The sequence below is a fragment of the Sparus aurata genome, chromosome 19 (assembly GCF_900880675.1).
Source record: "Sparus aurata chromosome 19, fSpaAur1.1, whole genome shotgun sequence".
In the NCBI taxonomy this organism is placed as follows: domain Eukaryota; kingdom Metazoa; phylum Chordata; class Actinopteri; order Spariformes; family Sparidae; genus Sparus; species Sparus aurata.
Genome location: NC_044205.1, coordinates 27,141,421 through 27,166,145, shown reverse-complemented (window position 1 = coordinate 27,166,145; position 24,725 = coordinate 27,141,421). Strand labels below are relative to the sequence as shown.

General features: G+C 41.7%; 2 protein-coding genes across 2 annotated transcripts in view; both read left to right on the top strand.

Moving 5' to 3' along the window:
• The window catches only part of LOC115569875 (NACHT, LRR and PYD domains-containing protein 12-like), a 152,657-nt gene that overhangs the window by 70,954 nt on the left and 56,978 nt on the right, over nt 1-24,725 (top strand). The gene's annotated exons all lie outside the window — the stretch shown is intronic.
• The window catches only part of LOC115569888 (NACHT, LRR and PYD domains-containing protein 12-like), a 38,591-nt gene that overhangs the window by 4,365 nt on the left and 9,501 nt on the right, over nt 1-24,725 (top strand). The window contains exons 5-9 of the mRNA XM_030398094.1: nt 1,478-1,691; nt 1,886-1,923; nt 2,250-4,036; nt 9,299-9,472; nt 13,394-13,567. Of these exons, the coding sequence (XP_030253954.1) occupies nt 1,478-1,691; nt 1,886-1,923; nt 2,250-4,036; nt 9,299-9,472; nt 13,394-13,567 (2,387 nt within the window). The remainder of the gene's footprint in view (nt 1-1,477; nt 1,692-1,885; nt 1,924-2,249; nt 4,037-9,298; nt 9,473-13,393; nt 13,568-24,725) is intronic.

The following is a 24,725-nucleotide window of genomic DNA, read 5'->3' as shown; positions in this document are numbered from 1 at the left end:
GGGATTGGGTCGTTGGGGTCACGACCGCCACCCAAATCAAATAGCATCAGCCCCTTCTGAACCCTCCTGCGGCTGGGGAACCTACTGAAGGGCGGGTCCATGTCATTCTTTCGAGCTATGCCCGGCCGGGCCCCGTGGGCAAAGACCCTGCCACCAGGCGCTCGCAAGCGAGCCCCAACCCCAGGCCTAGCTCCAGGCTGGGGCCCCGGTAATGCCATTCTGGGCGACGTGAACATCCTTGTTTTAATCTCTATCATCAGGGGCATTGGAACCTTTTAGTCTGACCCGTCACCCAGGACCTGTTTGCATTGGGAGACCCTACCAGGGGCTAGAGGCCCCAGACAACATAGCTCCTAGGATCATTTAGGTACTCAAACCCCTCCACCATGGTAAGGTGGCATTATTATTGGTTTATTGCAATCCTATTATTCTATTGCACTTTCCTATACCATCCTTTTTATTGGACATTTGGGTCCTTCATTCAACTCAGTTTAAATTTAACCTGTTCCTCCTCCTCGTGTGAGTTAAGGAATGTAGCCGGTGCTGGGCTCACAGCTCTAAGGGACCAGTTGTGTGTGAGTGTCAAAGGTAAGCAGAAGACAAGGCCACTAGTCCACTACTAGGCTTGATAGGACTTCTAATAGGGAAGAGCGTGAAGCATTTTGGCATTGCTTTTGCCATGGATTTGAGAATCTTAGAAAGCAGGCGCTTCTGGGTCGGATGCGGGCTTGAGATCTGTTTCAATAAAGATTGCTGTATCATTCCACCCAGCCTGGCCTCCTATTTAATGATCAAACTACACGCCGACACCTTTGAGGAACAGAGCCCAAAAAAAACACAACTGCACTGCCCCTTTATGAATCTCTCACTCCCATACACGCATTCACACACACACACACACACACACACACACAGACACACACACAAAAAACTATTCTAATTTTGAAAGAATGAGCTTCAAATGTGTAATCTATTTTCACATATTTGTATTTGTATTTCAGAAAATGGTTCAAATGTAGATTTGGACTACTTCTTTTATTGCAATTAAAACTTAATTCAGTCATTGACATTTGAGAGTGACAGACAGCATAAAAGGGACAAAAAAAATAAATAATGAAAAAATGTGGCCATGACTTGGGACATTACTGTTACATGTTACTCCTTTGAGAATCTGGTTTACCACAATAAACTTCATTTGAATCTAACCCAAGCTAAGCTTCCCAGAGTGATTGTACAACAGTAAAGGGTGTGATCAGCTGTCTTGAGTGGAAGGCTTTTATTGTGAAGGAGCCTCACAAAGTGTTAAGTTTGTATTAATGAGACGGATAAAAGATGAAGTTAAAGGAACCGTCATGTTTATAAGAGTGAATTCAAATAGAAAAGTAAAATACATTTTCTGTTCTGTGATCATCTGTGACAAATCTTAACATTTTTCATCAACACTCAACAAATCATTGTAGTCACTTGGAAATGTCTTGGCAGGAAGAGGAGCTATGTTTCTGTGGAGGAGCAGCTCTGCAGCTGTACTTTGTGTCAGGACGTCCTGAAGGATCCAGTCTCTACCAGCTGTGGACACTGGTTCTGCAGGCAGTGCATCAGCTCATACTGGGACCAGTCTGCTTCATCAGGGGACTCCTCCTGTCCCCAGTGTGGAGAAAAATCTATAACAAGACCAGCCGGTCAGACCAGCAGTGCACAATGTAAGACTCTACATCTCTACTGATTAAAAATGTCACCTGCTACATGTCATTCTGTTTATTTAAAGACTTACTATCAGTGCATTCAACCACATGGACACAAACCCCAAAATCACAAGAATCAAGCAGGTACATCAGCTTCATCTAATAAACTGAATACCTTCTAGTAAGTGTTCAGGCTGAAGAAGAGCACAATTCCTGCTCTCCTCATCTCAGTCTGGAGCTCGTTCCACCATCGTGGAGCCAGGACAGCTAATGGTCATGATTCTGTCCAACTGTAGCTGGACCCTCTCGTAGTGAGGGAGTAGGAGCTGACTGGCAGGAGAAAAGCACAGTGGACAGGCTGGTTTGACCATGACTTGAATATAGGAAGAGTCTGAGCCATTTGCAGCAGGATAGACAAGTACCAGTGATTTGAATCAGATTCCAGAGCCAGAACAACCCACAATGGGACGTGGGATTTTGATAATAAAAGTGAAAATAATTGTCGTTGTCGTTGTGTTTTGTCTCACACTTTTCTCCCTTTTTTTAGTGAATGTTGGTCTGCAGGAGGTGTTAGATGAACATAAGATCAGTCTGAGGAGGAGATGTGAACATGTGACTGAAGGAAGTGATGAAACAGGAAGTGATGAATCAGGAAGCAGGACCCTCCTCAACAGGATCTACACTGAGCTCTACATCACAGAGGGACAGAGTGAAGAGGTTAACACCCAACATGAGGTGAGACAGCTAGAGAGAGCTTCCAAGATGGAGACCCTCCATGACACTCTAATCAAGTGCTGCGACATCTTTAAAGTCTCACCTGACCAACAAAGAAACATCAGAGTGGTTCTGACCAACGGCGTCGCTGGAGTTGGAAAAACCTTCTCGGTGCAGAAGTTCACTCTGGACTGGGCAGAGGGCTCCGAAAACCAAGATGTCAGTCTGCTGGTTCTGCTTTCGTTCAGGGAGCTGAACCTGATCAGAGATAAGCAGTACAGTCTTCTCAGGCTGCTCCATGTTTTCCATCCAACATTACAGAAGGTGACAGCAGAGAAGCTCGCTGTCTGTAAACTTCTCTTCATCTTTGACGGCCTGGATGAAAGCAGACTTTCACTGGATTTCAAGAACCATGAGGTCGTGTCTGATGTCACACAGAAGTCATCAGTCAGCATGCTGCTGACAAACCTCATCCAGGGGAAGCTGCTTCCCTCAGCTCTCGTCTGGATAACTTCCAGACCTGCAGCAGCCTATCAGATCCCTCCTTCATGTGTGGACAGGGTAACAGAAGTACGAGGCTTCACTGATGTCCAGAAGGAGGAGTACTTCAGGAGGAGGTTCAGTGATGAAGATCTGTCCAGCAGAATCATCTCACACATCAAGACCTCCAGGAGCCTCCACATCATGTGTCTGATCCCAGTCTTCTGCTGGATCACTGCTACAGTTCTGGACCACATGTTGACTACAGACCAGAGAGGAGAGCTGCCCAAGACCCTGACTGACATGTACTCACACTTCCTGCTGGTTCAGACAAAGAGGAAGAAGCAGAAATATGATGGGGGACGTGAGACGAGTCCACCAGAGCTGACGGAGGCTGACAGGGAAGTTCTTCTGAAGCTGGGGAGGCTGGCGTTTGAACATCTGGAGACAGGGAACATCATGTTCTACCAAGAAGACCTGGAGCGCTGTGGTCTTAATGTCACAGAGGCACTGGTGTACTCAGGAGTTTGTACAGAGATCTTCAGAAGAGAGAGTTTGATCTTCCAGAAAACAGTCTACTGCTTTGTTCATCTGAGTGTTCAGGAGTTTCTGGCTGCAGTCTACATGTTCCACTGTTACACCAACAAGGACACAAAGGTCTTGGAGGCTTTTCTGGGAAAAAAACAAGTTAAATCAGCACTGGATGTCTTCCTGAACAGAGTAATGACGAAATCTCTCAAAAGTAAAAATGGTCACCTGGACCTGTTTGTTCGCTTCCTTCATGGCCTCTCTCTCAAGTCCAACCAGAGTCTCTTAGGCGGTCTGCTGGGTCAGACAGACAAGAGTCCAAAAGTCATCCAGAGAGCCATCAAGAACCTGAAGGAAATTAACAGAGATGATGTCACTCCTGACAGAAGCATCAACATCTTCCACTGTCTGATGGAGATGAACGACCACTCAGTCCATCAGGTGATCCAAGAGTTCCTGAAGTCAGAGAACAGATCAGAGAAGAAACTCTCTGTGATCCACTGCTCAGCTCTGGCCTACATGCTGCAGATGTCAGAGGAGGTTCTGGATGAGTTGAACCTGAAGAAGTACAACACATCAAAGGAAGGACAGCGGAGACTGATTCCAGCTGTGAGGAACTGCAGTAAGGCTGTGTGAGTCCAGATAAGATTAACATTGTCTTTTTACATCATAAACCAATGTTGAGCTGACGTCATCAATGTTAAAGATCCACATGTTACACACATGCACAATCTAAAAGTTCAGCTCTATAAAAGTCAAACAAGTAAAATTTGCTTCTGTGTTTGTTTGTACTTTTTATGTTTTGCACTATAAATATCTAAAAGGAAAAAATATCTTCTATCATCTTTTAATTCTTCAAGTGATGGAGGATTGAAAAATGTTTTTATAGTAATTTTATCACAAAAGTCTTATTTTTACAGTGGGTAGAGTTTCTGCATTTTGTGTCTTTTTGTTGTTCTTATTATATACAGACACACAGACATGTAATATCTATGATCTGCTGGATCTTTGAGGTTTTTAGTCGGACCCAAAATGCAGACACTTGAGATAGAAATGAATTCAAAGGTGATTTATTGAGGTATCAATCTGCACACATGAATAGGGACAAACATAGGAATGAGATGGAGTCTAGCCATAGAAAACACTGGAGCACAAAATACGTAGTCAACAAAACACTAGATAACACTGAGATAATGTACTGAGATTTAACAAGAGCACAGGTATTATCACAGAACGTGACGAAACAATCTGCCACAGGAGCGGTGAAGAGACCAGGGTATTATAGCTGGAAGGATGAAGGACTGATCTGTCCATTCTCAGAGTTTAACATCTATTGTTATTGCTTGATTTGAGAGGATGTCAATCGAGGACATGTTCCCTCTTGAAAAGCGAAAAAATCTCTTGCTCCATTCTGATTGAATAGAAGAAGCAACTTTCGTTGTTTACTTCCTCATAATCAATTTTATTTTCATATGTGTTTCTGTATTATACATGAGTTTGCTTCATAAACAACGAGGACCCTCTGTCTCTCTCTCTGGTGGTATGTGAATGTACTGGTCTATAAACTGGTATACTCCGGAGCTATCAAACATTCAGCTCATGGGACAACATCAGGGTTCATCCTGCCAGTGTAGGATGCAGGATGTAGGTTTGATTTTGACATTGGTGGGAACATACACAGTTTTTTGGGTTTTTTTTCACATTACAGTGTTATAGCCTATGTTGAGGTCTCAACTGTAACTCCACCTGGCCTCTCCCTGAACTAGGCCTACAACCAGGCAAGATTGCTGCAGCAACCTAATGAAATAACCCATGATGCCAGTATGACATTAACTTCGTACGATGCATTACCTACTGCACAAATGCAGTCAAACATATGCAGTAAGACATTTAGTATAGCACCCTGTCAAATGTATTTGTAGCCCTGATGAGTTACAACCTGGCTGTGGTTTCTCTGTCACCTGATAAATCAAATCACATCACCTTGTTTGGGAGACACTTTGGTCTAAACCTGCCATTGATGGACCATTAGTTTGCTCAAGAGCACTTGACATGTGGACAGGAGGAGCTCAAGTCTTAAAGCACAAACCTTGTGATCCATGACTGTCCAGCTCAGACTGAACAACTGACCAGCTGAGCTACAGCCAAATGTGTTCATGTCTGTTTTGTAGATAAAGTGTCAGACCTTATTTGACCTTCAGTTTTATTTTCTCTGTCATTACAGACTTTCTAGTTTTGGACTCTCAGAGACTGACTGTGAAGTCGTGGCCTCAGCTTTGAAGTCCAACCCCTCCCATCTGAGAGAGCTTGACCTGAGTCACAACGGGGGGATGAATGCTTCAGGAGTGAAGCTGCTGTGTGCCGGACTGCAGAGTCCAAACTGTAGACTGCAGATCTTGAGGTCAGTTCATTTATTTTGCTTTTGTGCAGTGTTTATCTACCTGATTTAAATCCATGACAGATCTTTTAAACATCCTTTACCTTTCTTGTTTTCTGTGTTTGTATGAACAAAACTCACAACAACTTTTCTTTAGTTTGTCAGTAGAATTCAGTCTGTATTCTAATTTGATTTGTGTTGTTATGGATACTGTAGTGTTGGGACAGGTGTTAAAGAGGGTGTAGAGTTCTGCAGCATGTTGATCATCTGTAGCCCCATTCACACAAGAGAAGACGCATAAATGCCACAGCGGTGGTTCACCATTTCCCTGGTGATGATGATTCACACAGAGCGAAGCATCTAAGCCTTAAAGAAGAACCGCCATGTAATTCACACAGAAAGCCGGCGCTGTGGCTCCTAAAGAGGCGTGACGGTACACGCCATGATGATGATGTCGGTGTGTTTTTAAGGTGTTTCCCCGGTGTCCCCCTGTCAATCTGACTCCCTCACTCGCGGGGGAGGTAGAGTTCACTGAAGTCTCGGTCAGGAGGAATGACCGTCGCGATGATTTATTTTCATCACAAGCACTTGGTAAGTAAAAGTTTCTTGCCAGTGACAGACGCTGTTTTTTGGCCAGAAATGTGGAGTCGGCAGGACAGACAGGAGGACAGATGCTTCTCCACGTATATCTGTGGTATTTTTTTCCTTATACAAGTTGCCAAAGACAATTACAGTAACTAAGTTACTTTTCTTTGGTCATGTAACGTTGTTTTGTGGGACATTTCTCTGTATTAAGTTGAGTGAAGGACCTATGTAGTTACAGTGCCGTGCAAAAGTACAAAAGTGTCAGAGATTCTCAATTGGATTTAGGTCTGGACTTTGACTGGGACATTCTAACACATGAATATGCTTTGATCTAAACCATTCCATTGTAGCTCTGGCTGTATGTTTAGGCTCGTTGTCCTACTGGAAGGTGAACCTCCGCACCAGGCTCAAGTCTTTTGCAGACTAACAGGTTTTCTTCCAAGATTGTCCTGTATTTGGCTCCATCCATCTTCTCATCAACTCTGACCGGCTTCCCTGTCCCTCCTGAAGAAAAGCATCCCCACAGCATGATGCTGCCACCACCATGTTACACGGTGGGGATGGTGTGTTCAGGGTGCTGTGCAGTGTTAGTTTTCTGCCACATATTGCATTTAGGCCAAACACTTTGGTCTCATCTGATCGTTTAACTGTTGTTAGCTTCTCCTCTGCCGGGGCATGCAGGTGGGAAACACTCATTGCAGAGTCCTGCACGGGTTCGGGTACCCGATGGGTGACCCCCCACAATTTGGATGAAACGGGTGAAAAATAATGTACCGTGTCAGACACAGGTGCGGGTCAGGCTTCGGTATCAATTTATAGCGGCTTGGCTCGGATGCGGAATGTAATTTATGCTACTGTCCGAAAACAGGTTAGATGCGGTTTTTATGTATGGCGGGTATGGGCGGGTGGGGGTTTGCAAAATAAGACCTGTAAAGGACTCTGACTCACGGTTCAAAAACAAGCTGTTTGTTTTGTCTTAATAATAATAAATGGGTAGGTCGGTGGCTATGGGACAAGAGGGAGGCACAGCCCACTTGAGTTGCATACCATTTCCTCCTGACAACAAACACAACAATTTTTTTTCTTCACCTCTCGCAGTCGACTTGGGATCAGTCCGCGGTCTATCAGTAAACCGCGATCGACTAGTTGGGCACTCCTGGTCTAGTACATGACCACTAGCTGTCTAGAGTTATCATTGGCCTCTTGGCTGCATACCTGATCAATGCTCTCCTTGCTCGGCCTGTCAGTTTAAGTGGACGGCCATGTCTTGGTAGGTTTGCAGTTGTGCCATACTCTCTCCATTTTCAGGCGATGGACTGAACAGTGCTCTGTGAGATGTTCAAAGCTTGGGATATCTTTTCATATCCTAACTATGCTTTAAACTTCACAACTTTACCCCTGACCTGCCTTGTGTGTTCTTCTGAGGCTTTCACAGAACAGCTGTATTTATACTGAGATTACTGACGCACAGGTGGACTCCATTTACTAATTTGGTGACTTCTGAAGGCAGTTGGTTGCACTGGGTATCGGAGTAAAGGGGGGTGAATACTTTTGCACGTCACACTTTTCTGTTTTTTATTTGTAAAAAAATTTATCATGTATCATTTTCCTTCCACTTCACAATTATGCACCACTTTGTGTTGGTCTATCACATAAAATCCCAATAAAATACATTTACATTTGTGGTTAAAACATGACAAAATGTGGAAAAGTTTAAGGGGGTGAATACTTTTGCAAGGCACTGTAACTGACAGTCCGATCGATACGTGAAGCCAGCTTATCCGTTCACACTGGTTCGGTTTGTCAATAATACGGCCCTGATACTACCTGCAGAGGCGGATCAGCTCCGGAGTGAAATTTCACCCCTCGCCGCCCCCGAGAGATTCACACTGAGATGGAGGCGGGGAATTTGCAGACTAAAGCTGCATCCAAATGGCAGTGTGAATGGGGCTTGTGTTTACATGAATGTGGTGACATTTAGATTATGTCTGTAGAAGGCTGACATTACAATATAATGATCCACAGAGATCAGCTATGCTTCTCTGGCCTCAGCTCTGAAGTCCAACCCCTCCAATCTGAGAGGGATCATAGATTTATGAAGCTACATTATGCTTATACTGACTGAATAGTTTAAACTGAAGATGATTTGATTTTCCCAGAATTCATCCTGACATATTTGTATCTTTGGAAACTTTGTGATCTTGAGTTGAATGTTGAGTTTTTATTACACTGATCCACAGTGACTATCTCTATGATAAAGTCTATTTTCTTTTAAAGTGGTTTGTGGCAGAGCAGTGTTGAGCTGCACATTTAAAACCTTCATATAAAGAGAAAAATCTAAACTGGATAATTCACTGTGATGCCCTTCAAGTCCTGATCGTCATATCATATAAGAAAGTGACAATAAAATACATAAACACAATTAATAAATATCTTTTCTGTTTCACAAACAGACAACAACAAATATTCAGTGTTTTCTTTTTCCATCAGTTTTATAAAACTATATGATACTCCGTCTAGTTCAAACTGAGAAGACTTTGATTTCATGGATTTACATTTGTTCACATTTCCCCAGAATTCATCCTGACATATTTGCAGCTTTGGAAACTTAGTGACCTAAAATCAGTTTTTGTGAGTTTTTATTAGTTTGGCTTCACAACATGAGTTTGCATAAATGGAGCCACTGGTGGAGCTGCAGAGTTTAAGAGGTGAAGTCACAACGTCTTTACTGAATCAGCAGCACTTTGTCATTAATATTAATGAGGGCTCTTTGTCACCTTTTGTATTTTAGAGGTTTTAACCTGCGTCCTGTTGGGTTCAGATGTTTGGAGTTTCCATTTTCTCATTTTCTTTTGGAACTGATTAGTAATCACTGAATGATTTCAAGCAAGAATGTTGTCTTCTAAACTTACATCATTTATTCTTTTGTCAGATTGAAAGGCTGCTGGTTGTCAGAGATCAGCTGTGCTTCTCTGGCCTCAGCTCTGAAGTCCAACCCCTCCCATCTGAGAGAGCTGGACCTGAGTGAAAACAAGCTGACGGATTCGGACATGAATTGTCTGTGTGATTTTCTGCAGAGTCCAGACTGCATACTGGAGACTCTGAGGTCAGACAACATGTTTTACTTCTGTGCTCAGTTTAAGATGATGTTAAAGTTGTGGTGACACTAAACTGCGGGCATAAGGTTGATATGATACTGATCCTCACTGTGTATCTTAATGTGGAGCTGCACATTTAAAACCCTCAGACAGACACAATATGATGTAAGACGGGATTTGCACTTAAAGGAGAACTTCGGTCGATTTAAACATGCAGCTTCATTGCTCAAGCTACCCTTGACTTGCCAGTACCGAAGACGCGAACAAATTTGGTCCAGCCATTACAGAGCTCCGTGAACGGAGACGTAGCATTGAACGCTAACAGCATGGGGTCAGAACTTTAGACTGTGTTTTAAGCGTCTTAACATGCTCCACATCTCACACCAAAAGTTATGCAACATCAGCAGACACCTTAGCACACAGCACTGTAGCGTGTATGACTCAAAATGAATAAAAAAGTAGTTAAAACAATGTGTTTGTGCAAGGAGCTACTTACCTGTTTGTTGACATCGGCGTCTTCCGGTAGCTAGGCTAAACTAGCTGATCCGTCGAGCGTGCATTTACTCCCTCACTGGCGGAGACGGAAACGTAATCCAGCATTTTCGTGTTTATGTTCATAATGTACATGTCCATGTTACAGCCTGTCATGAGCCATGAGCCTTACAATAGCCTGTTAAGCCTGTTAAGTGCACACTCGATGGATATGCTAGTTTGGTCTAGCTACCGGAACACACGGATGTCAACAAACAGGTAAGTAGCTCCTTGCACAAACACACTGTTTTAACTACTTTTTTATTCATTGTGAGTCATACACGCTACAGTGCTGTGTGCTAAGGTGTCTGCTGATGTTGCATAACTTTTGGTGTGAGATGTGGAGCATGTTAAGACGCTTAAAACACAGTCTAAAGTTCTGACCCCATGCTGTTAGCGTTCAATGCTACGTCTCCGTTCACGGAGCTCTGTAATGGCTGGATCAAATTTGTTCGCGTCTTCGGTACTGGCAAATCAAGGGTAGCTTGAGCAATGAAGCTGCATGTTTAAATCGACCGAAGTTCTCCTTTAATGGAACATCTGAGCAAAACTAAAAATAAATCTTTTGTTCTCAGCCTCGACGCCGAAAAGGTATTTGATTTTGTTTGCTGGGAATATTTATATTAAACACTGCAAAGATTTGTCTTTAACAGCTCAGTCATTTTATTTTCAAAGAATTTATATCACTACAGCCAGAACAGAAATAACTTTTGTTCACATTTTCCCCAGAATTCACCCTGAAATATTTGCAACTTTGGACACTTTGTGATCTTGAATTGAATCTAAAATCAGTTTTAGGGAGTGTTGTGTCGACAGACTGTGTGGAAAAGCTACCTCGGGTGAAAAACGACAGAGAATCAAGGCTAGGGAACGTTAGCTTCTTTATTGACCGACTGCTTGGACGAACACCACCATCAGCACACTCAGCTTCTTGTTAACTCCCCCTCAGGAGCCCCATGTGGTCTAAGCACCCCTTATAGGCATGAACAGGTTACAACACAGCACCCTGTGAACATCAGTGGCAACACAGTACAAAAGTACCTTCTTCTCACTGTCACCTCCCCTGTCGCTTAGACGTAGCCCAACTAAACCTTGTGTGAAATAGGATCCATGTCCATAATATGAGACTTTAAGTCTCTTTCTGTAAGTCCATTAAAAGTCCAAACGTTGAAGAGGACGCACATTTCTTTTAGGGCCCTTCATACATCCTGAGCTTGAGGAATCATTCAGAGCTCGGTCATACTCCACTGAACTGTGGTGATCCTCAGGTGTCTGCTCACAGACCACAGTGAGAGTCTAAGTGTCCTTTTTTTCATTTCCAGGATCAATGTCAATGGGGTAATCCAAGACTCCCTCAGTGTTAGTCACAGGTTGTTCTGAAGTCACATTCTTTCTCTTTGCATACAGCATCTGATTTGCATGTCTTTTTACACATGTTCCATTTACAGAAACCAAGTATGTTACCGGACCCAAAACATCAGTTATAACACCATCCAACCACTTCTCCTTTCCCCTGTAGTTCTTTACAAGCGCTGCCTGACCTACTGGGAAGGATCTGAGTTTCCTCTTATTGCTTGATGGGTTTGGAAAATCTGAGCATGTTTGGACAGGCTGGGACACTTCTGGTTTCACTAGAGACAGTCTAGTGCGGACAAGTCTGTTCAAAAACAGCTCTGCCTGTGTTTGCTTGGTAGCTTTCTGTAGCTAAACAGAAAATTAGCAACACAATCCTGTAATGACATGCAGGACTTTTTAAAGTTCTGCACCAATCTTTCAGCCAATCCTTTTGAAGCAGAATGACAAGCAGGAGTTTTAATGTGTGTGACAGCATTCAGCTTAAGGGATTTCTCAAATTCACTAGAAGTAAATTGAGGTCCATGGTCAGTTACCACCTCTTTAGGCAACCTGTATGCTGCAAACAGGTTTCTCAAGACTTCAATAGTTTTGCTGGCTGTAGTGGTATGGAGATGATTTCAGGCCAGAGAATATGCATCCATCACCACCAGAAACAGCATGCTACGCTGCTGTTTACAAATGTCACACAGATTCACCTCGCTTTCAATATCTTCATCAAGGGTAGGCCACCAAAACAAGGAGAGAGATTTCATTTTTAACATGCCCCGATGACTGTCATGTAACTCTGACAATAACCTGCTTTGTAATCCTTCTGGAATGACCACCCTGAAACCCCAGAGCACACAACCATTCTCTACTGTTAGTTTAAACTTTCGTTTACCATATGGTTATAAAGCCTCCTCTGGAATATACTTTGGCCATCCTGACAAAACAGACAGACACAAGATGGTGCAAAATGTGCTTTACACTTAATGGAACATCTGAGCAAAACTAAAGATACATTTTCAGCCTCGATGCCAAAAAGGTATTTGATTCTGTTGGCTTGGAATATTTATATTTAACACTGCAAAGTTTTGATAGCTCAGTAATTTTATTTTCAAAGAATGTATATCACTACAGCCAGAATAAGAATAAATTATTAAATCTATGCATTGTAATCTTTTTGGCATGACCACCCTGTGTCATGACTCTAGATTCATGTTCTTTGTGTTGTGTTCTTGTGTCTGGTTTTGTCTTGTGGTTTCTTGTATTTGATTTCCATGTCTTTGTATCTTGTCTTGTTCAGTTTTATGTTTTGATTTTCCATGCCCCACTGTGTCCTTTAAGTGTCTCTTATGTTCTTCTCTCTGTCTCCCTCTGTCTGTAGTATTGTTCCCTCCATGTTTTCTCCTCTGTGCTCCTCCCCCTTGTTAACTCACCTGGCCTCCTCCCTCCTCTCTCTCCTCACCTGTTCCTCATCTTGTCAATAGTGTCTATGTATTTAGTCTGTGTCTTCCCCGCACTCCTTGTCCGTTAATTGCCTCTGATTTTGTCTCTGTATCTGTCTGCCTTTGAACTTCAATTTTTGATTTGAGCTTTAGTTTTTTGTTTGCACTTTGTCTAGAGTTACTTTGTCTTAGTTGCTACTTTGCCTTTTGTTCCGTTCTGTCTTGTGTACCTGACTCCCTTGGGTTTTTTTTGTAGCATTCAGCTTTAAATTAAAGCTCGCTTTTTGTTTCCCCATATCCTTGCCTCCCGTGTGTAACTGTGTTTGGGTCCACCTGGCTTGGCTTCTTAACATGAGTTTGTATAGATGAAGCCACTGGTGGAGCTGCAGAATTTAAGAGGTGAAGTCGCAACGTCTTAACTGAAGCAGCAGCACATTTTCATGAATCTTAATGAGAGCTCTTTTTCACCTTTTGTATTTTAGAGATTTTAACCTGTGCCCTGTGGCATTCAGATGTTTTGTGTTTCCATTTTCTTTTTGAACTGATTATTAAACACTGAATGATTTCAAGCAGGAACATTGTCTTCTAAACTTACATCATTTATTCTTTATTCAGATTGTGGGGCTGCAGTTTGTCAGAGATCAGCTGTGCTTCTCTGGCCTCAGCTCTGAAGTCCAACCCCTCCCATCTGAGAGAGCTGGACCTCAGAGGAAACAGCCTGAGGGATTCAGGAGTGAAGCTGCTGTGTGATCTGAAGGAGAGTCCAGACTGTAGACTGCAGATTCTGAGGTCAGTAGAGGGTTGGAGTCAGTTCATGCTGGTTTCAGCAGTATTGCCCTTAACATTGCATCAAAGACTGTTGTTGTTGTTGTCTTCAGTCTACAGGGAATAAAGCTGGATCACTGCTGACAGCATCGCAGAATGTTTTGAGACAGTGTCCTCATTCATCTAACTGTCGGAGCATCAAATTTGATCTCAATGTGTTTGTTCTCTCATTTCAAAGAATGTCTGTGTTCCTGCAGTAATGATGCGTTCAGGGACTGTCAGCAGTTTATTTCCACTGTGTCCTTCAATGAAACCTGCAGAGTAAACAGACTTGATGTCCAAAGTGTCTGCAGGTCTGTGAGCTTCACTCCAACACGTTAACACAGTGGTGTCAAACTGATCCAGTAAAGGGCCATGTGAGAACACACAGCAAGAACACACCTGATCCAAAGGTGTGTTCTTGCTTGGTTGGAATGAAAACCTGCAGCGACATGGCCCTTTACTGGATCAGTTTGACACCACTGCGTTAACATGAAGTTGAAAGGAAGCTGTCTACGCTACACAGCCACTCCACTTGTGGTCTGAACAGGACTGAAGTCCTGCTGGTCTTTATATCACCAGCCCTTTTTAGATAGAAAAGGTGGCACATTTGCTCCAAGGTAAGGGCAGCAATGTGCCAGCCTTTCTTTCTAAAACGGAGGCGTAATATTCCTCCTTTTCCAAAAGCCGCCTCTGAGGTAGGTGTAAACATGTGATGTGACGTGAAGCTTGAAGTTGGGCTGTGAACAATGACAACACATTTGTCTTCAAAATAAGAGCTTTACATTACACCCCATTGGAGTTAAGAACTGGGTTCTTAGCGGGGGGCTTTTAATTTGAAAGTAGTGACTGTGCTTGCCGACACAACATCAAGCTAACACAACCAAACGGCTACAGAGACCGAGGAGACGCTAGCATCTCCTGGATCTCAGTGGCTGTCCAGTTGTTCATCTTAATGTCCGTGGATGAAGTGATGGACTGACTGCTGTGAACAGCTGTTTCTTGGTTTTAAAACTCCCTGGCTGTGGGTCAACAGTGCAGGTCATGGACACCTCCGCCCACCTCATGAAGAGGCCGGCACATTGCCGCCTCGTTTTTAGATAGCAGGCGAGGCGGAAAATTGGCGGACCAAAACAGACCCCCAATTTGCCGGCCTCTGTCTAAAACCACGGACCAAGCCGCTAAAAGGACGGGCAAATTGGCGGCTTGCTGCCCTTTCTAAAAATGGCCACTGACTGACAGCTGATGGAGGGAGTCTCTGTAAACACTCATTTATCACTTCTGCTGTCTCTCTGCTTCTCTCATCAGCTGGAGTTGATCTCTGTCAGAGTAGTGAGAAAGGTGGAGGAGTTGAGAGGATCAGCTGTGTCCTGATGATCCAGAGAGGTTGAAGCAGCACCATCAGCTGGTGGGTGGAGAGGCTCTGACTGGGCCGTGTTACTGGGAGGTGGAGTGGAGAGGAGAGCTTCATCCAGCAGTGACTGACGGACCAATCACAACAAGTGGAGATGACTGTCAGTGCTGCAGTGTGAACTGCTCTGAGATCAGCTCCACTGTCACACACAATGTCCAGTCCAGCATCATCCCTGTGTTCCTCTGGATGTGACAGAGTATCATCAGTGTATCTGGACTGCTCTGCTGCTGCTCTGTCCTTCTACACAGTCTCTGCAGACACACTGACACTCCTTCTGCTCCACACTCACACACCTCCTCCACCTGGAACCTGGACGTGAGTCTGCACCACGTTCTGTCTTTCTTCTTTTGATTCAGTCTGTGTTTATACACTTATTGGTTGTTGAATGATTGAGAACGCCTGTTAATTTTCATATTATACTGTAAAATGGAGGTTGATGTCAGAATGCAGAAGTCTGCAGCATCATATTCATCAGTGCAAGATTATTTCTGTATCTGTGTTCTTTATTCTGAATGTTTTATATCTTTTATTGCATATGAATTCCTCATTATATTCTGGGACAGATTGGAAAAGACCTACTTACTCTGTTACAATAAAACTTATCTGCTTGGGTGAGATTACTGTTTTTATTCTAATAATCCCTGACAAATACATGGACAGAAATGAACATTACATTTAAAAAAAAATGTTTATTTTTTTAGATATACCATTATAATACCAAATTGGGAAATTCTTTTTTCCACTCACATTACACACAGGTGCGCACACACAAACACATGCAGTGTAGAGGAGATGAGCGAAGGGGCAGCCACAGATGCCAACGAGCAGTGTTAGGGGTCGGTGCCTTGCTCAAGGGCACCTGGCAATGCCCAGGATGTGAACCAGCACTCTCCAACTGCCAGTCCACATCATTCTTTTTTGGTCCGGGTGGGACTTGAACCCGTGACCTTCCAGTCCCCAAGCCAAGTCCCTACAGACTGAGCTATTGCCGCCCCTTCAGTCATGGTTCCACTTTTGTTGATCACTGTTATCAATTAAGAAACAGCTCAGCAGTTCTGGTATTTAATGGATCACAAAGGTTCAGAGGGGGGCTGGAAACGGTTGGAAACGACTGGTTGAATTTTTAACAATCCATCGTATTTTATACCTCACTTGGCTCCTCTCATCGAGAGGAGCCAAGTGAGGTGGTTCGGGCATCTACATCGCATGCCCCCTGGATGCCTTCTCAGGAGGTGTTCCTGGCATGCCCCACCGGGAGGAGACCCAGAGGAAGACCCAGGACACGCTGGAGTGACAATGTCACTCGGCTGGCCTGGGAATGCCTTGGGATCCTCCCGGAGGAGCTAGAGGAAGTGTCCAGGGGGAGGGAAGTCTGGGTGTCCCTGCTCAGACAGCTGCCCCTGCGACCTGGCCCAAGATAAGCGAAAGAAAATGGATGGATGGATGGATATATCTGCATAATTTCTTTCAGTGCAAAATTTGAACTTTTAAGATAAATCCACGCACGCACACACACACAAAGTCAGTCTATAAAAAGAGGCAACATTAAAATCCATTACAAATGAAGTCAATGACTAAACAATGAACACCTGGTGATATTTAAACACCTTCCTCACTCACTATATCACAAACATCTTTTCTCTATATGTCTTTTTGAACTGTTTTATGTTCGTGCGTTCTTTTAACTCCACATTCATACTGTTCAATAGTCTCACTCCAGCAACACAAACACTTCTCATTGTGGTGCACAACCTCAAAGTTATGAAATGATATTTTCCCTTAAATCATAACCTCCTTCCCTTTCCATGAATAGTTTTTGAAGTTTTTCTGGTAATAGATGATGTTTTGCTTTAAATATTCCTTGTGCTGTTTGAAATGCCACTTGGTCTTGAAGTTTAGTAGTTTTGTCTGTAGGAATAGTGAGTTAGTATGATCATGATATCAGCTTTATAAATGTATCGGTTTGCTGTCTTTTGAAGTATGATCAGTGAGTGTAACCTGCTTTTGTAGTGATGTCCCCAGATTTCAGCCCAGTAGGTGAGATATGGAAGGACGAGGGAACAGAATAAAGTGTGAAGTGCTTTTTGATCCAAAACCTGTCTTGCTCTGTTTAAAACTGCAGTGGACTTTGAGACTTTCTGTTGTACGTGCTCGATGTGGGATTTCCAGTTAATCTCTTCATCTATTGTCACCCCAAGAAATTTAACTTACTTGACTCTTGGCTGACAAGAAAAGAAAGAGGCAGATTTATACACTATAGGATACTTTATCATTATTACTTTACACCTGTCCACCTGCTTTTTTCTGTATTTCTCCATATTTGTGTTAATGTAAAATAAATGTATAATAAATAAAATGTCCATAATGAACCTCGTCTACAAGCAGCAGAATTTCTTTATCACTCAAGTTCAGTTTTCTTTTTCTCTCTTCACTTCATCCAACATTTATACATCACTAACACATTATTAACTTCACGGTACTTGTTTATTAAAATAAGAAGAGTTTCACGCAGACCAAATGATCAGAATAACATCAATTAGTCGATGTAAGGATATGTATGGACGATGTAGGGTAAATCTCAGAGCAGACATGTCAATAATAACGTGGTTGCTTCAGAGTCTCTCGTACATATTACTCCCACATCTGTTTGTTATCACGTGATAAATATGATGAACACAAACTCAGGAAATAACTTTTATACCTTCAAGTTTGCTTTTCAGAGTGTAAATTATGTCTGTGTTCTCAATAAACCATACTCAAGCAAAACAAAAAGAGTTTATCAGCCTTTAAACTTTAATTATTATCAAAAAGAAAAGATTGTTTCCTCCTTTTCATTTGCAGAAATCTACAAAAGGTTTCGCAGGATGAGAACTGACTGCTGCAAGTTATAGGAAGGTATCAAGTTATTGTGTGCATGAACGAAGAAGCAAAGTAAAGTAAAGATGTCACATAATAATCTCCTTTCTCCTTTTATTTGACTTTTTAAATTTAAAATAAACGCTGACTCTGACATGTACATACGAGCAGTCAACTGTTTGTAAATGTTGGAAACTTTAAATTGTAAATTGAATGAGATGACTGAGGAAGCTGTTGATGAACTCAGGTGTGACAGGTTTCAGGGTCAGTTTGCAGACAGACTGATGAACTCCTGACGGTCTGCAGCTCCCTCTGCTGGCAGAAAGTGTGAACAAAGATTCTCTATATTCTGCTCTCTTTCATTTCCCCATCAGAAACATGTTGTTACTCTGTGTACATTGTTTCCAGTGACCGGGCCGTTGTAAAGATGCCGTTCATTCATGCTGGCAGGCCGCTGCTGATCAAATAGACATTAAGCCTTCAGGAATAAGAGGCAACAACCTTTTATTTTCTTGTGATAATGATAATGATTTATCTCATTTTCTCAAGATCTCAAGAGAAGGATCTGGTTATCTGGTGATACTGACATAAATAACTCCTTATGTTGAGAAAATAAATAAAATTGAACTTGTTGTCACAGGAAACCAGGGGAAATAATATGTAAGACACATGACTGAGATGAATACATGGTTTCCTGTCATGAGGGAGGAGACGCAGTGACTGTGTGAACCAGATACATGAGAACAGGGAGGGAACTCTCAAAGTGAAACTAAAGTGAGTTCAGAATCGACGGCAGATGGAGCAGGAAACTGAACGCTGTGTCGGAGTGAGTGTCAATGCAACATTTTTATTATTTTACTGTCTGAGACTGTAGAGGAAAGACATGTTGAAATAAAGTCAACAGTTTGATGGATTTTAAATCCTGACTGTTCTGTTGTATTTTGTGTTGTTGGGATGTGTGTGTGTAGACAGTCAGGACACGTGGGATGCTAGTGACATGATCAAGTAATATGGCTTCATTTCTGCCTATAAACGACTCAAAGTTAATGAAAGAGCTAGTTTTAGCTAACTTGGCTACTATTAGCCTAGCCAACCTCCCTTTCAGCCAGCAACCAGCAGCCATTAGTTCAACGTTGATTGAAGATGCAGTTACAACATGAATGTGTCACAAAACACAATTAATTGTGTTACTCGTTCTGATCATTTGTTCAGGCTGAGACGTTATTTTGATGATGAACAAGACCTTTCCCGGACACCATAACGCGAGTTGTTTAATACATTAATGTCTAACAGCACTTACTGCTGTAACGCGAATGCACAAACACTAAATAACATCCGGACACCGTAGTTAGAGAAAAAGGCAACAAGCGAAGGTTTGAGGTACGAGGTGCACAGGTGCAGTAAGTTTCTTTATACATCTTTATTTTGTGCCATAAAGTTACCTTTTATCCTTCACAGTGTGCAAATAAGATCTTATGCTTACTTAAGTTCTACTTTTTAAAGCCAGCATTGCAAATTCTGGTGAAATATGGTCCAAACCAAATCAAATCAATTTTATTTATATAGCCCAAAATCACAATCACATTGCCTCAGTGGGCTTTACAATCTGAACAACATCCTCTGTCCTTAGACCCTCGATTCTAGTGAGGAAAAACTTCACATGTTGATGGAAAAAAAACCTTTTAACAGGGTAAAAAAAACAATGGAATGGTCCAAATATGCAACATTTAATCAACATCCTCAAATAGACCTTTACTAAATGTGCGGTGATAGTGTTCTTGTCTAGATGTCAGGTTTACTGTCTCAATCATATTATATATTAGTTTTATTTATGAAACGTTATTTGTTCATCTTTGTGTTTTTTTTTCCAACGATGACTTTTCTGTTTTTCGAGTCATGGAGAGAGTATTTTGAAAAGTAAAATTAACTACACCCTGTAATGTATATTATGTTTTTCAGCCCTGTCAACAACCAGTTAGTCTAATATACTCTGGTGCCTTTAAACAATAATCCAGACTGTGAAACATGTTGACAACTCTGAGGGGACACACCTCTTAATTGTGCTCTCTGGTGGGGAAACCTTTTGAATCACAGTGTTACGATGGTCAGGGATTAGTAGTCCATGGCTGTCAGCCATCGGTGATTGACGATGGCATCGTTCATCGGCCCAACCCCACTGTTGAACAAAGTCTTTTCCTCATTCTTGTGTTTTGAGCTCACAGTCAGTGTAACTGTTTTACCTCTCAGACTGACTGAAGTCCAGAAGATGGCCTCCAGGAGACTTTGTGTGGAGGAAGAGGAGGACAGAGCAGAGTCTCCAGTATCCAGCTGTCTGTCTATGAGGAGTGACCGGTCTAAAGAGCTTCCTTTATTCTTCAGTAATGAAACTGGACCCTCAGACACACAGTAAGAGGGATTGACTCATTTTCAGCTGCTTCTGCCAACCTTTTTTTGTGTTTATTTGTTACAATTTCTACTAAATTGTAATTGCTACGTAGAATTTGTGACACAAAAATAAATCAGTCACAATCTTCCTCTCAGTATCTGACAGCTGTCAGTCTCCTAAATGCTGTAATCTAAACTAAGAGAACTGAAACAAACTTTTAAACCTCCTAATTATCAACAGCAGCAGCAGTTTGTGTATTTAGAGGTTCCTAAATGACTTTGTCATCAGAGAATTTATCAAAGATCAATGTGATATTAATAAAAACATGTTGTTGCAGAGTTCAGTTCTACAGACAGAGAGCAGAGTCTCCAGTATCCAGCTGTCTGTCTATGAGGAGTGACCGGTCCAAAGAGCTTCCTTTATTTTTCAGTAATGAACCTGGACCCTCAGACACACAGTAAGAAACTGATTTTACTTTAAACCGACCTGTTGGAAGATGATGTATTAAGGCTGAAGACAAAATGCTTCAAGATTAAAAATAATGATGCACAACTAATAATGCAGACACTGTTTTGAACTACAGTGGATCTTACTTTACTTCTGTAGCAAAAAAGACAATGAGACAATGTTTATATTTCTCCCTCAAGTTACTGTAAATATTTACAGTTATTCAAATTCTGAAAGAATGAACTTCGAATGTGGCATCAATATTCACATATTTGTCCTCAGAATATTTAGTTGGTTTGTCTGTTCAAATGCAGATTTGGACTTCTTTTTTTTTAATTGCAGTTAAAACTTAATTTAGTCGCTGACATTTGAGGGTGACTGAAAGCATAAAAGGAATGACATCCAAAAGAAATGAAAACATGGCCGGGACCTGAGACATTACTGTTACATGTTACTTCTGAGAATACTGGTTTACCACAATTAACTATATTTGAATCTAACCCAAACTAAGCTGCCCAGAGTTACTGTACAACAGTAAAGGATGTGGTCAGCCTCTTTAGTGGAAGGCTTTTTGTGATGGAGCTCCACAAAGTGTTGAGTTTGTATTAATAAGACAGATAAAAAATGAAATTAATGGAACAAATAGAAAATCAAATAGAAAAGTAAAACACATTTTCTGTTCTTTGATCATCTGTGACAAATCTTTAAATTTTTCATCGACACTCAACAAATCATTGTAGTCACTTGGAAATGTGTTGACAGGAAGAGGAGTCATGTTTCTGTGGAGGAGCAGCTCTGCAGCTGTGCTTTGTGTCAGGACGTCCTGAAGGATCCAGTCTCTACCAGCTGTGGACACTGGTTCTGCAGGCAGTGCATCACCTCATACTGGGACCAGTCATCAGGGGACTCCTCCTGTCCCCAGTGTGGAGAAAGATCCAGAACAAGACCAGCCGGTCAGACCAGCAGTGTTCAATGTAAGACTCTACATCTCTACCAGTTAAAAATGTCACCTGCTACATGTTGTTCTATTTATTTAAAGACTTACAGTCAGTGCAACCACGTGGACACAAACCCCCAAAATCACAAGAATCAAGCAGGTACATCAGCTTCATCAAATAAACTGTGTAGGAGCCATGAATTAATTGGTAGGTGTTTTTCTATTTGTTACAAGGTGAAGGGATATTGTTATCTTTTGGTGTTTGTTTTGGTTATGATAATTTATTATGCGGACAACAGCCAGGTAAGCTCACCTGTGGATGTGTGCATTGAAGCTGTAAATTAATGGAAGGATTGCGGCTTGCATATTGGCAATTGCCATCCGTGCGATGTATTCCGATGCTGAATTGACTCCATGCTGTAAAATATGAATCAGCGCTCTGTCTCTGAAGTTGCTGCTGTGTGTGCTGTGATAAGGATAATATTTGTTGGATGGATTTTGTTTATTTCCGGGGATGTTTTTCAATTGCACAAACAATATATTGGAAAAAAAGAAAAAATCAAAAGGACATTAATGGAGGAAACTTAGATAAATAAATGCTGACATCGAAATGGAGCATGGGAAAAGACAAACCACACTCAAAGCCACAGCCTGGGCAAATAAAATTAAAAAGCTTCAACATGAACGCAAAATCCAGTCCTTCCTGAAAAACACAGAGTTTTTTTGTGATTATTGCGGGCAAAAATCCTTGATTATGCGGCACGTTTTCTTAAAAAATGCGATGGAATATGCGGGATATTTATGCAATTTTATGCAATGAAATTGCAGGAACTTGCAGAAATTGCGGGAACTTGCAAAAATTGCGGTTTGATAATAAAAAGAGTAAAAAAAGTGATTCCCCCAACACCCTGTTCTCACTAGGCTACTACCATAATGTAATTTCTTATTACTTCCTATGATAAGCAGCATACTACATCACAGAAAGTGCTAGGAATATTGAAGTTCTTGTTTTATTTCAGACCTTAATAAATACATGGCTCAAACTTACAAAACATTGATGAGTCAAACAAATTTTGTAGCTTTACAAAAGGAAGATGCTACAACTTCTGTAAAAATTAATAAAGAAAATATAAAAAAAATTAAATGTGTGCTTCCTGTTTTACAGAGGTAGCTATACAAAACAGACATCTTCTATTAAAATAAGTGCTTCCAATGCACAAAGTGCAATCTCTTACTGTACCGGACATTTACATACTACTGATATACTTACAACTGTAAGGTTTTTTAAACTAGTATGATTTTTTTGTTGGCAAATGAGAATGATTTGTGGGCTTCATCATGGCTTCATCGCGGGTATTGCAGCTTTTTGATGATGTTCACGTCGCGTAATTACGTCACTTCGTAATGTTCCCATGGCAACAGGGGAAAATGGCTGCTCTTGTGTGAAGCAAACGCAACATTTTTCAACTTTCTGCTGAGATATATGTGACTTTTTCGCAACGAAAATGCGGGGATTATGAAATCATGCAAGCCCTGCATATTTTGCGCGGAAATCGGCAATTTATGCAGCTCAATCTCATTTTGAGAAATTAAATCAACTTTGTGAAAATGCTACCATGTCACATGAGGTTCTGTTCCTTTACTCATGGAGGATGAACAAAATAGACAAAACGAATGGTTTTCAGGAATCATGAATTACAGTAACACATTTAAAGAGAATGTCGAAAGGTGGCTGAGTGAATCAGAGGAATCACACAACAAAATTACAGCCTCAGTCTGCCTCAGTCTGCAATAAATGTGTGTGTGTCAAATGTGGGAAGCAAAAACTCTGCTACTGGAAAAAGGTTTTGCTGTTCCTATTGCTTCTTTTGCACATCTGAAAACAGAGGCTGACTTGGCAGCATTAATGGCAAGACAGAAACTGTTAAAGGACAAACATGAACTGGAGGAACATCTGAAAAGGAAAAAGGAGCAGCTCAAATTGGATGAAGACATTGCAGCACATATGGCAAAATTAATGCTCTCAAAGCTTTTACAAAATCATTTAATCCACAAATGTCAGTGAAACGGAGGGTAACTAAACACGACTGCTTGGATCCAGGAACAAGGCCTGAAGAGAGAGTTGCGCCTCAGTTCACTTCGAGTCACTTCATGAACACAAACAACATCCAGTGAATCACAATGCTAATGAGAATGCACACACTCATTATGAATACACCTCGAATGCAGGATTTGGATCAAGAGATGAGAATCAAAACAATATGCTGGGAATTATGAGAAAGCAAATCGAAATAACTACGCTCTTAATTCAACAGCAAAGCCTCTCATTGTTACCAAGGAGAGAAATCCCAACTTTTGATGGGGATCCACTCAAATATAATTTATAAGAGCTTTTGAGAATGGTGTGGAGAGAAATACTGACAACTGCAGGGACAGAATGTTTTTCCGAGCAGTACACTAGGGGTCACCCTAAAAAACTGGTGAGAGAAATTGAACTGCTGTTTGGGACAAAAGTTCCTAAGGCATTGGAACCACTGGAAGTCATTCAGTGTAAATGTTGGACCCTATGCAATCTGGACAATGCAGGACTGGACTGTGAATGGACCTCTAAAAGGTAAAGGCGAGAAAACAATGGATTGTGAGCAGCAAGAGGTATCAATACACAGAGCCTCAGTTGTGAATTGTGAGGAACTTTGGCAGCAGCAGTTCAAGACAGATTTCCCTGAATGCAGTGTGGATGAACAACCTGGAATGTCAAGAGAGGATCAAAAGTTTATGGAATTGGTCACAACTTCAGCAAAACAAGTGAATGGCCATATAGATAAATTTACCATTACGGAACAAGGAACTCAACATGCCAAATAACAAGAAAATTGTTAAGCAGTGTGCTTCATACATGAAGAGGATGCTTCAGAAGGACTCATCATTCCATGCAGACTACATTGCCTTCATGAACGATCTGGTAACCAAAGGTTATGCTGAACGAGTGCCTGAGGAGGTACATCCTGCACCATGGCGTTTACCATCTGACAAAAAGATGAGAAGAAGATCAGAGTTGTCTTTGATTGTGGAGCAAGTTTCCAAGGAACATCTCTTAATGCTC